At 40.1% G+C, this 13748-nt stretch overlaps 1 protein-coding gene across 1 annotated transcript in view; it reads right to left on the bottom strand.

Annotated features, from left to right (window-relative positions):
* csmd3a (CUB and Sushi multiple domains 3a) overlaps positions 1-13748 on the bottom strand; it is a gene marked incomplete at both ends in the record, with an annotated part of 567839 nt that overhangs the window by 64986 nt on the left and 489105 nt on the right. Inside the window, 2 exons of the mRNA XM_079838157.1 lie at positions 2889-3068; positions 6017-6193. Coding sequence (XP_079694283.1) covers positions 2889-3068; positions 6017-6193 — 357 coding nt within the window. The remainder of the gene's footprint in view (positions 1-2888; positions 3069-6016; positions 6194-13748) is intronic.

The raw sequence follows: 13748 nt of genomic DNA, 5'->3' as shown, positions 1-13748 counted from the left end.
TAATGAGGATGGTGAAAACACAAAACACAACTGTCAATAGCGTTTTAGCACTAATGAGAACGCTGGAGGAAGGAAAGTTCCTCTCAGTGATTTGTAATCGGATGTGAGCATGTGGGCTGTCAAAGAAAATCTGATATTGGATAAAAAAAAACAAATACAAAACGGCTGAAAGGAGAGCGCTGAATGCCACAAATGACGCATAACACAAAGCCAAGATGGAATCGATGCAGAAAACTGGATCGGCTCCAGTCATTAAAACGACCTGTGAAATACACAAAGGTGATAAAATGAAACACTGCCGTTATCTAATAGAGGAGAACGGCTGCTTACAGTTTTACATACTTCACAATGCATGTGTCAAAACAGCTAAATAACACCTAATAAACTGCTAAATGTCCTATGAAAGGCTTTGAGAGAAAAAAATAAGAATATATGAATATGAAATGCATTTTTTTTTACCACTCTTGTTCTATTGACAGCCCTGGTTTTAAACAGTAAGAAATACAAATCTCTATAGGATTTGGAATGGATGGATGGATGGATGGATGGGTGATAGATGGATGGTGGATGGATGGATGATAGATGGATGGATGATGGATGGGTGATAGATGGATGGATGATGGATGGATTATGGATGGATTATGGATGGATGAGAGATGGATTATGGATGGATGATAGATGGATGGATGGATGATGGATGGATGGATGGATGAAGGATGGATGAAGGATGGATGGATGGATGGATGGATGGATGATGGATGGGTGATAGATGGATGGATGATGGATGGATTATGGATGGATTATGGATGGATGAGAGATGGATGGATGGATGATGGATGGATGGATGGATGGATGAAGGATGGATGAAGGATGGATGGATGGATGGATGATAGATGGATAATGGATGGATGGATGGATGGATGAATGATAAATGGATGGATGGATAGATGGATACATGGATGGATGAATGATAAATGGATGGATGGATAGATGGATAATGGATGGATGGATGGATGGATGAATGATAAATGGATGGATGGATAGATGGATACATGGATGGATGAATGATAAATGGATGGATGGATAGATGGATACATGGATGGATGAATGATAAATGGATGGATGGATAGATGGATACATGGATGGATGAATGATAAATGGATGGATGGATAGATGGATACATGGATGGATGAATGGCGCGTTTTGCGTGGCGCGAAGGACGCGAATCAGTCTCATTCGTGTGTCCAGTTCGCGTGAATGAGGCGAATTGGACGCAAATTGAGCGTCTTGCGTGATACGTGTTACACGCGAGTGGTGCTTTTTGTGCATTCACGCGTTTGAAGTGAATTTGCGTCTGAAGCCCGAGTTGAAAAATTTGAACTTTGCCGTCAATTCGCGACGCGTCAACCAATCAGGAGCCTGCTCGCTGCGGTCACATGATAAAGTGACGTGATGAGAAACCCGCTTAATTTAAAACAACTATTGTGTCACAAAATTGTATTTTAAGACTTTTCAGGTGAGAATGTAGTTGTTTAAAGCTCAAATCTGTGGTTTATTTATAAAGAGAGCGCCTATTCCAAAAAATAATCTTGTGTTTGTGGAGTTGTGAGCTCTGGCTCTGGCTCTGATGTCCTGTAGTGGCTCGTCTTGTGTAGATCTAACGGCCGATCTTTGCTCTCATGAATCTTCATTTGTTGTCTGCCAAATCGTTTTGACTGAGGGCAAAGAGAAGTTTCATAACTTTATTTTTTAAGGATATTTAAATATACATGCAGTGAAGATAATGTAGGCGTTGCCTGGACCACATTTGTGTGGCTATTAATGCTTAAAGGGTTAGTTCACCCAAAACTGTAAATTGTGTCATTAATGACTGAGCCTCATGTGGTTGGACACCCATCAGACCTCCGTTCATCTTCAGACACAACTGAAGATATTTTAGTGTAAATCTGATGCTCTGAAAGGCCTCCATTGGCTCAACTTTACACTCTCAAGACCCTTAAAAGACACTAAAGACTAAAGTTACAAAGTCCATCTCACTACAGCGGCTCTACAATAACTTTATGAAGACGAGAATAGTTTCTGTGCGCAAAAAAACCCTAAATAACGACTTATATAGTGATGACGAGCTTCGAAGCGTTATGAATCAATGAGCCGAATCCTGATTCGGATCGCGTGTCAGACCACCAAACTGCTGAAATTTGGCGATTCAAACCGCTGAATCGACTCACTGATTCATAACGCTCTGAACCGCTGAATCGACTCACTGATTCATAACGCTCTGAACCGCTGAATCGACTCACTGATTCATAACGCTTCGAAGCTTCATGATGCCGTGTTTTGAAATCGTCATCACTATATAAGTCGTTATTTAGGGTTTTTTTGCGCACAGAAACTATTCTCGTCTTCATAAAGTTATTGTAGAGCCGCTGTAGTGAGATGGACTTTGTAACTTTAGTCTTTAGTGTCTTTTAAGGGTCTTGAGAGTGTAAAGTTGAGCCAATGGAGGCCTTTCAGAGCATCAGATTTACACTAAAATATCTTCATTTGTGTCTGAAGATGAACGGAGGTCTGACGGGTGTCCAACCACATGAGGCTCAGTCATTAATAACAGAATTTTCATTTTTGGGTGAACTAACCCTTTATTATATATTTTTAATGAAAATGAAAAGAGGCAGAGGGGTGTTTTATGACATATTTCTCCTGGAGTGCCTTGAACGTGCGTCTATTTCGCTTCCAGCGCTCGATTTCTACGCGCGTCCAATTCGCCGCGAATGCATTCAAAATGTTTGCGCATGAAACTAGAAGCGATAGATGCGATTTTGACGCTCTATTGGCGTTTGGTGTGAACGCAGCATCAGTATCGTAACTTCCCCAAACAAAGCCTGTACCGTGGCAGGAGGGTGAGGTGGCGCTCCAGGTGGCGTTGCGGGTGCAGGTGCGGATGGTGGCGCTGCCGTTCTCCATCACGAACCCCGGCTGGCAGGAATACGACACATTCTGGCCGATGGTGAAGTCCTCGCCGAACCTCAGGCCGTTGGCAGGAACGCCGGGATCTCCGCAGCTGATCACTATCAGAGCAGAAGAACATCATCACATCAGAAAACCCTTCATGGTCTCCAAGGGAAATATAACTAACACACGCGATTATCCTGAGCGTCGTGCTACACTTCGGCCTGTCGAGAAGATAACGGTCAAGCCTCGGGGTCAGGATGCTACAGATGAAGCATGGCATCGGTCAGAAGCACATCTTCAGAGCATCAGATCCTCATATGATCAGTGAAGGGTCATGTGACTCTGAAGACTGGAGTAATGATGATTATATCACAGGAATAAATCACACTTTACTGTATATTCACACAAAGAACAGATGATCTACACTGGAATAATATTTCATAATTTTTACTGTATTTTTAATCAAATAAAAGCAGGTGAGCAGAAGAGACTTCCAAAAACATAAAAAAATCTTACTTTGATATTGATAATCATGGTAGTGTCTAAAACATGACATTAAAAATTAATTCTCCCACCGTATCATAATTAAGTTTTAATAGTGAGTGTTAATCGCATAATTCAGTCTCATGCATTTTTATTTAATTGACTTCACATCAAACAGATACAAATATCAATGTTTATATATATTTTGCACTATTATAGTTTTTAATATTAAACATTTGATTCAGTTTTTACTTTTAGATTTTCTGTTTTTACTTTCATTCATAGTTAAAGTTTTAGTATTTTTGTTGTGTGTTCGTCTCATTTTTAATAGTTTTTATAATTTTTTATTCCAGTTTTGAACTATGCTGTGTTTTGCAGTGAATTTGTTGTCAAACTCAAATTTTTATTTAATTTTAATTATTAAAAATATGCCATTATTTTATATGAAAAAGTTAATGATTTAATTTTATTGACAAATATTTTAGTTTGTCCTGGATATATATATATATATATATATATATATATATATATATATATATATATATATATATATATATATATATATATATATATATATATATATATATATATATATATATAAATATATATATATATATATATATATATATATATATATATATATACATATACATATATATATATATATATATATATATATATATATATATATATATATATATATATATACATATATATATATTAGGGCTGTCAAAAGATTAATCGCGATTAATCGCATCCAAAATAAAAGTTTGTGTTTACATAATATATGTGTGTGTACTCTGTTAATTATTATTTATATATAAATACACACACATTCATGTATATATTTCAGAAATATTTGCTTGTATATACTGTATATACATTTATATAATCTATAATATATATAAATATAAATGTTTTAAATATAAAAATAATATTTTTTTCTTAAATATATACATGCTTTTGTGTGTGTATTTATATATAAATAATAATTAACAGAGTACACACACATATATTATGTAAACACAAACTTTTATTTTGGATGCGATTAATCGCGATTAATCTTTTGACAGCCCTAAAATATTTATATACATATATTCACTACTATAGTGTTTCATATTAAACATTTTCTGTTTTCAGTTTAAAGTTTTAGTATTTTTGTTGTGTGTTCGTGTCATTTTGAATCGTTTTTTTAAATGATGTCTATATAGTTTTTATTCCAGTTGTAGCTATATTAGTACTTTAAGTAAACGAAATAAAAATGATTAATGTTGCTTTTAAATGTTCAACTAGCTGAAGTTTTTCAATTCAGTTAACTCTTAATCTTTTTTATGCTTTTAGTTTCACAGTTAAACTTTGAGTTCTTACCCATTTCATTAATGTCAACGATTAAACGACATTTTAAAATGATAAATTCGGAACGCAGAGCTTTAGGGGCGGGGCTTCCTGCTTGACCAATCAATGTCAGGCGGGGGGCGTGTCTGAAGACATTCATCATCTGTGCCATTTCTGAAACGACGTCACCTTTAACATCCACAGTTTATCTTGTCAGATGAAGAGAGTAATTCCGCTCATTATTTCCCCACTACCCCGACATCAATCTGGCATTACACGTCAGCGAGAGATTGATTCTGCCTGTCATCTCGTCCGGCTATTACTTAGACGGCGATGTGGTAATAAATCTGGAGCTTTAATGAGATTCCTCACGAGGTGAACAGGGCCTGAGCAGCAACATCAGTCCGGCTGGCTAATCACAAATGGGCGTCTTGTTATGACAGAAGTCTTTGCCAACATTTAGCAGGAAACACAGGTGAGGAGAAGCAGAACAGAGGAAGCAGAGAGACAGAGCGTATTTAGGCCACGCCCACACCGGGGGGGAAAACAATCCAACGCTCTCCATTGACTTTGCATTGTGTGAGGCTGCCTCATTGTCATTTTGGACTTATAACATAAAACAGAACAATGTCTGAAAGCTGATATGTGACAAAGTGTACAGCAAACAAGCTAAAAAACACAGAAATAAGTTTTATAAGCTGTCGACCCAAAAAAACGAGCGTTTATGAAGATAAAAGTGGATACAGGCAATACAAAGTGACGCTTCAGCTGTTGAATGGGTCAATTTTGGGATCCTGACACTCAGTGTGTCTCAGTATGTGTGCAGTAAACATTTTGTCTCTGTTAAGTCAAATATTCAAATGTCTGTTTTATATATTATATTTCCTGTCGTTGATTACATTCTCCTCTAGTCGCCGTAGTTCTCCGTGTAATATGACCCGTCGCGCGCTGTCTCAATGGCCTGAATCCACTTTTTTGTCCTTAAACGCTCGTTTTTTGGGTCAACAGCTTATAAAAACGTCTGGGTTTTTGCTTCTGGGTTTTGTTTAGCTTGTTTGCTGTACACTTTGTCACATATCAGCTTTTATACATTGTTCAGTTTTTTGTTATAAGTCCGAAATGACAAAAAGGCCGCTTCACGCAATGCAAAGTCAATGGAGACGTTGGATTGTTTCCCCCCCGGTGGGCGTGGCCTTCAGATTATGATGCGTGTCGCTCTGTCTCCATTGGCTGCTGGAGTACGTACAGGTGCAGTTGGGCTCGGCCCCAGACCAGGTCCCGTTGGCCAGGCACTGGCGAGAGGGCGATCCGGAGAGCCGGTATCCGTCCGCACACGAGTAGATGATGGAGTGAGAGAAGCTGGTGCCCATGACACGCGAGATCTGCCCGTTGGCCGGAGTGCCGGGATTCCCACACTGAACGGCTGATGGAGGAAAACATGCGCATTAGTAGAGATTCACACGTGCAGCTGAACTGAGCACTGCACCTTTAACAGAATGAACAGTGATTAATGGGGTCATACACACACACACACACACACACACACACACTGCCCCTAAACCTACCCATTACACACACACACACACACACTGCCCCTAAACCTACCCATTACACACACACACACACACACACACACACACACACACTGCCCCTAAACCTACCCATTACACACACACACACACACACACACACACACACACACACACACACACACACACACACACACACACACACACACACACACACACACACACACACACACACACACACACACACACACACACACACACACACACACAGCCCCTAAACCTACCCATCACAGGAGACATTCTGCATTTTTACATTTTCAAAAAGCATCACTTAGTCTGATTTATAAGATGTTTTCCTCATGGGGACCTAAAAATGTCCCCACAAGGACGAGGATTTCGGATATTGCTATCTTTGCCATCATAACGTAGGGATTACCAGTCCACACACACACACACACACACACACACACACACACACACACACACACACACACACACACACACACACACACACACACACACACACACACACACACACACACACACACACACACACACACACACACACACACAGTCTGGTGTTAATCTTGAGTATCTATAGAGTAGTGTTGATCCTTCATATCTCACAAGAGTCTTTAGTTTATCATATTTATAAAAGAGAGAAACACTGAACCGATTCTTTCTGAAAACAGCCGAGCTCGTGGAGGAGAGCAGTGGGCGGAGCTAAACACACACACACGCCCACACACACACACACACACACACATCACCCAGAGCGAGAGCAAGAGCGCGTCCATCATCGAGCTTCGTTCGGGTCACAGGAGCCGCTGGCGGTGCTGGTGTTGTGTTTTTAGACACAAGATCAACAATGTCACTAAAGAAGTGTGTGTGTGTGTGTGTGTGTGTGTGTGTGTGTGTGTGTGTGTGTGTGTGTGTGTGAAGGATCAACACTACTCTACAGATACTCAAGATTAACACCAGACTGTGTGTGTGTGTGTGTGTGTGTGTGTGTGTGTGTGTGTGTGTGTGTGTGTGTGTGTGTGTGTGTGTGTGTGTGTGTGTGTGTGTGTGTGTGTGTGTGTGTGTGTGTGTGTGTGTGTGTGTGTGTGTGTGTGTGTGTGTGTGTGTGTGTGTGTGTGTGTGAAAAAAAAAGCTCATGCTAGACGCAGGCGGAAGAACCGATTCAGTGTTTACAAATGAGCGGAAGGAGGACCGTATCCACATATTCAAACGTCTTTACGCCTGCGTCTAACGTGACTTTTTCAGCGTAATTGTGTTTTACGTGACGTCACGAGCGCACATCACTGAACAGATCAAGGTGAGCATTTGTGCTTATAAAACTTAAACTTTATTTATTTTTTAATAAATGGCAGATGGTTTTGCTAAATAAGACCCTTATTGATGGTCTGGTAGCGTCTGATGTGGTTTAAAGCCCTTTTGAAGCTGTACTGAACCTCTCATTTGGACCTTGAACCGTTTGGAGGCCATTGACTTCCATTATATGGAGAAATATCCTGAAATCTTTTCATCAAAAATCTTCATTTCTTTTCGACTGAAGACAGAAAGACATGGATATCTTGGATGACAAGGGGGTGAGTAAATGATCAGCAAAAGTTTATTTGAAAGTGAACTAATCCTTTAACCATTAGGCAAAGGTAGGCGACCGCCTGGGGCCCCCCAAAGCCAAGGGCCCCCTAAAATGCTTATTATATGCGAGTTCAGCGCGGACGCACTAGTGGTTGCTGTGGCGTTCATTACCACGACAACCGCCTGCGCATCCGCGTTGAACGTGCTTCTTGTAGAAAGTGTAGCGCCCAAATGATTTCCGCGATTCAGAAGACACGCACAGGATCACAGAATCCATTCATAAAAACTCAGACGCACGGCTTATGCGCGCGCAACGCTCAATTAATTCACACAGAGACACGAAACATGCAGGACTCATATTTAAATAGTATTTTTGCCGTTTAATATTCACATGCACTAGGCCATATCGCAATTTGATTGAAGTGTACTGACTTGCATTGGATTTATTCATCCAAAATTTGACAAATTCCGTGACATTCCGCGTTAAACATTAAATTAAATTTTTATGACTGGATTCCGCTATTCCGTTCGCATTTTCTGCATCGCGGAAATCATAGGCCACGAGCATTGAACCGTTTCATTTGAGAGAAACTATCATCATAACACACAGAAAAAGGTCAAAATAAAAGTTTGGACAGTACCATTTTAACAGTAGGCCTAAATCCCCTGTTGTGTAGCACTTTCAATGTACAAAAATGAAAGGGTTTGTTTAATTTTCATTGGAATAAAAGATAAATGTTGTATGCCTTCAAATTTCAATAGCTACATAAAACAAATAAATATATATTTAGTTAAACTTTTAATAAATTGCTGTTAAATTATTCAAGTTTCAATTAATTAGACATGCTTTTTGGTTAATAAAATTGCATATAACCATCCAGAAAAAATTTAAACAGAAAAAAAAAAGGAATCTGAAATTTTTTTTAATGGAATTTGGAAAAAACTAAAACAGATTTCATAGGGCCCTACAAATGAAAATATCATGCATCTGAAGTTATAATTAAATACGGAGCAGCAGTGCGTATGATATAGGCCTGTTTATCGTTTAAATGGCGTTCACTCAAGGACCCGAGTAGATGACACATGTGCAGTTACTTTCCACACAGTAAACATATTTTTGGTTGAAAATTCTCATGCGTGAAATAATTTCTTTCAGTTTGTTAATATAAAAAATATTTTAAAGTTTAGAATTAGACAGCCTTGTGTTGTGTAAACAATTGTGCAGTGAAAATGACCACAAATAAGTGTCCAACCTACTCTAATACTGTCATAACCCGATTACACATGAACAAGGGATCTACAACATGACGAAAGCAATTATTTATAACATGTACAATGTTATAAAATAAAATAAAAATTGTCCACAACGATGGGACAAGGTCAGCAATCATCACAACATAGGGCCCCGTTCCTGTATTTTGCTTGGGGCCCCCAAATCACTAACTCCGCCCCTGGCTGTATATGGATCATAAGTGCCCAAACGCATCTTGTTCACATATTTTAGTTTTAAGATGAACATTTGACAGGCTTGTGCTGCCGTTCTATGGCGGTTTTGCCCTCCAAGGCTCCGCGACAGTCACATGACTGAAGACTGTGGATAGATGTGGCTCAGTTTTGGGTCGAGTGGAGTTAAACTGCAGCGAGATGTGGGTGTTTGTTCGGCCTGGAATCTCACAGGGGGGCATGATGGGATTTAATGCAAGACAAGCTGTTAGACCAGAGCCGCGTAGCAAAAACATTCAAGCTCGAGAAATCTCCCCCTCCTGGGACCTGCACGCTAACAATCTGTAAATCTGTTTTATAGCACAGCCGCCGCTGGGCCGCAATAACCCGTCACCCTCCAGATGACACGGACACTGCATCAGGCATGAGCTGGAGACAGAAAACACTCGGCCGATTCCTCCGCCTCAAACACACCATCCCATCGCTTGATGCGGCTCGTGCGCATGCATTATTACAGGGCTGCAGTGCTCATTTTGACAGCAAATGTTGATTTAGTTATGGTCATAGTCTTTTAACTAAAATGCCCTTTAGTTTTAGTCATATTTTAGTCACCTGAATTGTTTTTAGTTTTAGTCGACTAAAATCTAAAGAGTTTAGTTCAACTGTAATACATTAAGCATTTAGGCATTACATAACCGACTGTCACTTGAACTGACATTTTGACATAATTTTGTTTTTGACATTAAAAATACACAAAAGAGCTTGATTCAATTTTTTGTCTGTTTTTTAAAAACATCTATATAGTTTTTATAACTTTGTTTATAATCGTTATAATAGTTTTAGTCAGTTGGCAATATCATATTAAGCTAAAGCTTCAAATAAGTTTTTTTTTTCATTTCAGTTAACATTTATTTAATTTCAAGTAATGAAGTTTTTTTTAATGGTTTTAGTGAACTATTATAACCCTGATACTTTATTGAATATGTGTCAAATACTGGTCTTTCCTCCTGACTGTGAATTAAATGGAAATTAAATTAAACACAGTTTATTGTGTAAGCAGAAACTAATATATAATGCGTGACTTTTAATGATAAACAAGCTGGAAATACACCAGGACTCTTATTTTGAAATGTCTGCTCCTCTATTGCAGTTGCAGGAGCTCATTCAAGTTCAGATGAGGAGATCAAATATGCGTCATTACAACCGTCTAAAACATATTACTATATAAACATCATAAAGTCATTATTCATCAGCATTAGTTCATAATCAATAGTCTGTCATAAGTGTGTGTTATTGATTGAGCCGCTCTGGAGCTGGATTGGGTGTGTGTGTGTGTGTGTGTGTGTGTGTGTGTGTGTGTGTGTGTGTGTGTTATTGATTGAGCCGCTCTGGAGCTGGATTGGGTGTGTGTGTGTGTGTGTGTGTGTGTGTTATTGATTGAGCCGCTCTGGAGCTGGATTGGGTGTGTGTGTGTGTGTGTGTGTTATTGATTGAGCCGCTCTGGAGCTGGATTGGGTGTGTGTGTGTGTGTGTGTGTGTGTGTGTGTTATTGATTGAGCCGCTCTGGAGCTGGATTGGGTGTGTGTGTGTGTGTGTGTGTGTGTGTTATTGATTGAGCCGCTCTGGAGCTGGATTGGGTGTGTGTGTGTGTGTGTGTGTTATTGATTGAGCCGCTCTGGAGCTGGATTGGGTGTGTGTGTGTGTGTGTGTGTGTGTGTGTGTGTGTGTGTTATTGATTGAGCCGCTCTGGAGCTGGATTGGGTGTGTGTGTGTGTGTGTGTGTGTGTGTGTGTGTGTGTGTGTGTGTGTGTGTTATTGATTGAGCCGCTCTGGAGCTGGATTGGGGGTGTGTGTGTGTGTGTGTGTGTGTGTGTGTGTGTGTGTGTGTGTGTGTGTTATTGATTGAGCCGCTCTGGAGCTGGATTGGGGGTGTGTGTGTGTGTGTGTGTGTGTGTGTGTGTTATTGATTGAGCCGCTCTGGAGCTGGATTGGGTGTGTGTGTGTGTGTGTGTGTGTGTGTGTGTGTGTGTGTGTGTGTGTTTTTCATTGAGCCGCTCTGGAGCTGGATTGGGGGTGTGTGTGTGTGTGTGTGTGTGTGTGTGTTATTGATTGAGCCGCTCTGGAGCTGGATTGGGTGTGTGTGTGTGTGTGTGTGTGTGTGTGTGTTATTGATTGAGCCGCTCTGGAGCTGGATTGGGTGTGTGTGTGTGTGTGTGTGTGTGTGTTATTGATTGAGCCGCTCTGGAGCTGGATTGGGGGTGTGTGTGTGTGTGTGTGTTATTGATTGAGCCGCTCTGGAGCTGGATTGGGGGTGTGTGTGTGTGTGTGTGTGTGTGTGTGTGTGTGTGTGTGTGTGTGTGTGTGTGTGTGTGTGTGTGTGTGTGTGTGTGTGTGTGTTATTGATTGAGCCGCTCTGGAGCTGGATTGGGGGTGTGTGTGTGTGTGTGTGTGTGTGTGTGTGTGTGTGTGTGTGTGTGTGTGTGTGTGTGTGTGTGTGTGTGTGTTATTGATTGAGCCGCTCTGGAGCTGGATTGGGGGTGTGTGAGCCGTGTTTTCCAGAGGTTAGATCAGTTCAGATCAAATGTGTTCATCTGAGACACAGATCATCAGTTCTGACCCATCTCTGCCCTAATCCACCCTCACTAACCTCACTATTCTCCTCTCGCTTTTATTTGCTGACGAAAATGACAGTTGATTTCCGTCATAGTTTTTGTCATCCAACTCTAGTTTTTATTTAGTTATCGTCTCGTTTTCGTCAGTGAAAAAAGGTTTTTTGACAAAAATTATGACGAAAATTATTCGTCAACGAAATTAACACTGCAGAGTTGCCAACTCTTACGCATTTGCCGTGATCCTCACGCTTTCAGGCTCTGTCTCACGCTCTCACGCTGAATTGCCAAACTATGTGTTTTGGTGCTAACCAAGCCTGTAGTGCTTCAGTCAGAAATTGAAGCTTTCGCGCCTCGATCGCCCCCCGGTGGCCGGTCCCAGTATAGCTCCTAAACCCCGCCTCTCCATGTATTAGAATGGGCGCGAGACACACTAAACAATTTAATTACACTTCAAATAATTGTTTCCTAAAGATGGTTTCTGTCATTTTAGGCAGTTTTTATTACAATAATTTCATTTCAAGTGTTCGTTTTTTAAATAAGTTTAGTTTTAGTGAGTTATTTGATGCTATAAAAACGAGGGGTGTGACGTCATGATTGACAGCTGAGATTGACGGCTTCTCTGAGTGAACTTGTCACTGAGGCACTAACGGACTTTTTTTCTGGATTTTTGGGAGGAGATTGGAGCTTTAGCTTTAATTTCTACACTTCCATAACTGTTTATTTCACACCAACATAATGAATTGTTCTGCATCTGCGAGAGTGTGGGCGGGCTCTTGATAATCGCGCCTCTACTTCCTGTTCTCTACTGCGCAGACTCGGTCCCAAGATGTCAGCGCCGTGAGCGGGCCTACGAAAGCTTCAACTTTGGTCAGCGGAAGTCAATGAAGTCGCGTCGTCCATATTTTTTTACGGTCTATGGTGCTGATATGGCATAACAGTTAAAGCCAGAGTGTTGAAAAACGGAGTTGCGAGTTGCGCTGTGTCAATACATTTGAATGGCTTGATAGACAACAGCTTCACTTTACAGGTGTTTGCAGAGGTTTGGTAAACTCTACAGCATAGTGTGCATTGATTATTACGTCAACCGTACAGGATCGTTTTATAATGAGAGTGATGGAGATTGTTAACATTAATGTTAATGTTTTTCTTGTATTTAGCCCTAATTGCTCACACTCATACTCACTGGTGGTCAAATGTGACCAAACACCTTAACTATTTTTATAATTAAATACATGTTCTATATTTTAGTTCAATAATATTTATTGAATATTTTGGTACTAAATACCATGGGCGTCGGAAGCAAAAAAAATGTGGGCGAGTCCTCCGATTTTTTTTACTGGAGTAGATGCCAATTACATCAAGTACAAATATACCGCTTTACTTGCTAAACGTATAGGTCGGAAAGACAACATTACGGAAATCGCCATAGCATTGAGAGCGGCAGTAGTGTAGGGGTAAGATGCACCGCATCTAGTTTTGACACAAATCGACCCGCGGTTCGAGTCCGGCTTTCGCCGAGCTCAATCTTCTCCGTTTTCCCATCACATATCAAATCACAAAGGCATTTCTTTTCAATAAAAATTAAGAAAATATTAGAAAAGTGGAAATAAAGCGTCTAATATGTGTTTAATAATAAGTGTGTATCGATTAGGGGAAGGTAAACAGATATGTGCTGAATGTTAGAGACGATAAAAGTGAGTGCACTGAAAAAACAGGAAAACACATGTTGTCCAATTTACTTAATCGTATTATTTGTGATCTACGCAACAAATTTGTGTTTCTCTTCTAAACATGATTTCATTGCTTT

Source organism: Gobio gobio (genome assembly GCF_949357685.1).
Source record: "Gobio gobio genome assembly, chromosome: 15".
In the NCBI taxonomy this organism is placed as follows: Eukaryota; Metazoa; Chordata; class Actinopteri; order Cypriniformes; family Gobionidae; genus Gobio; species Gobio gobio.
This window is presented reverse-complemented; position numbering and strand designations above follow the sequence as displayed.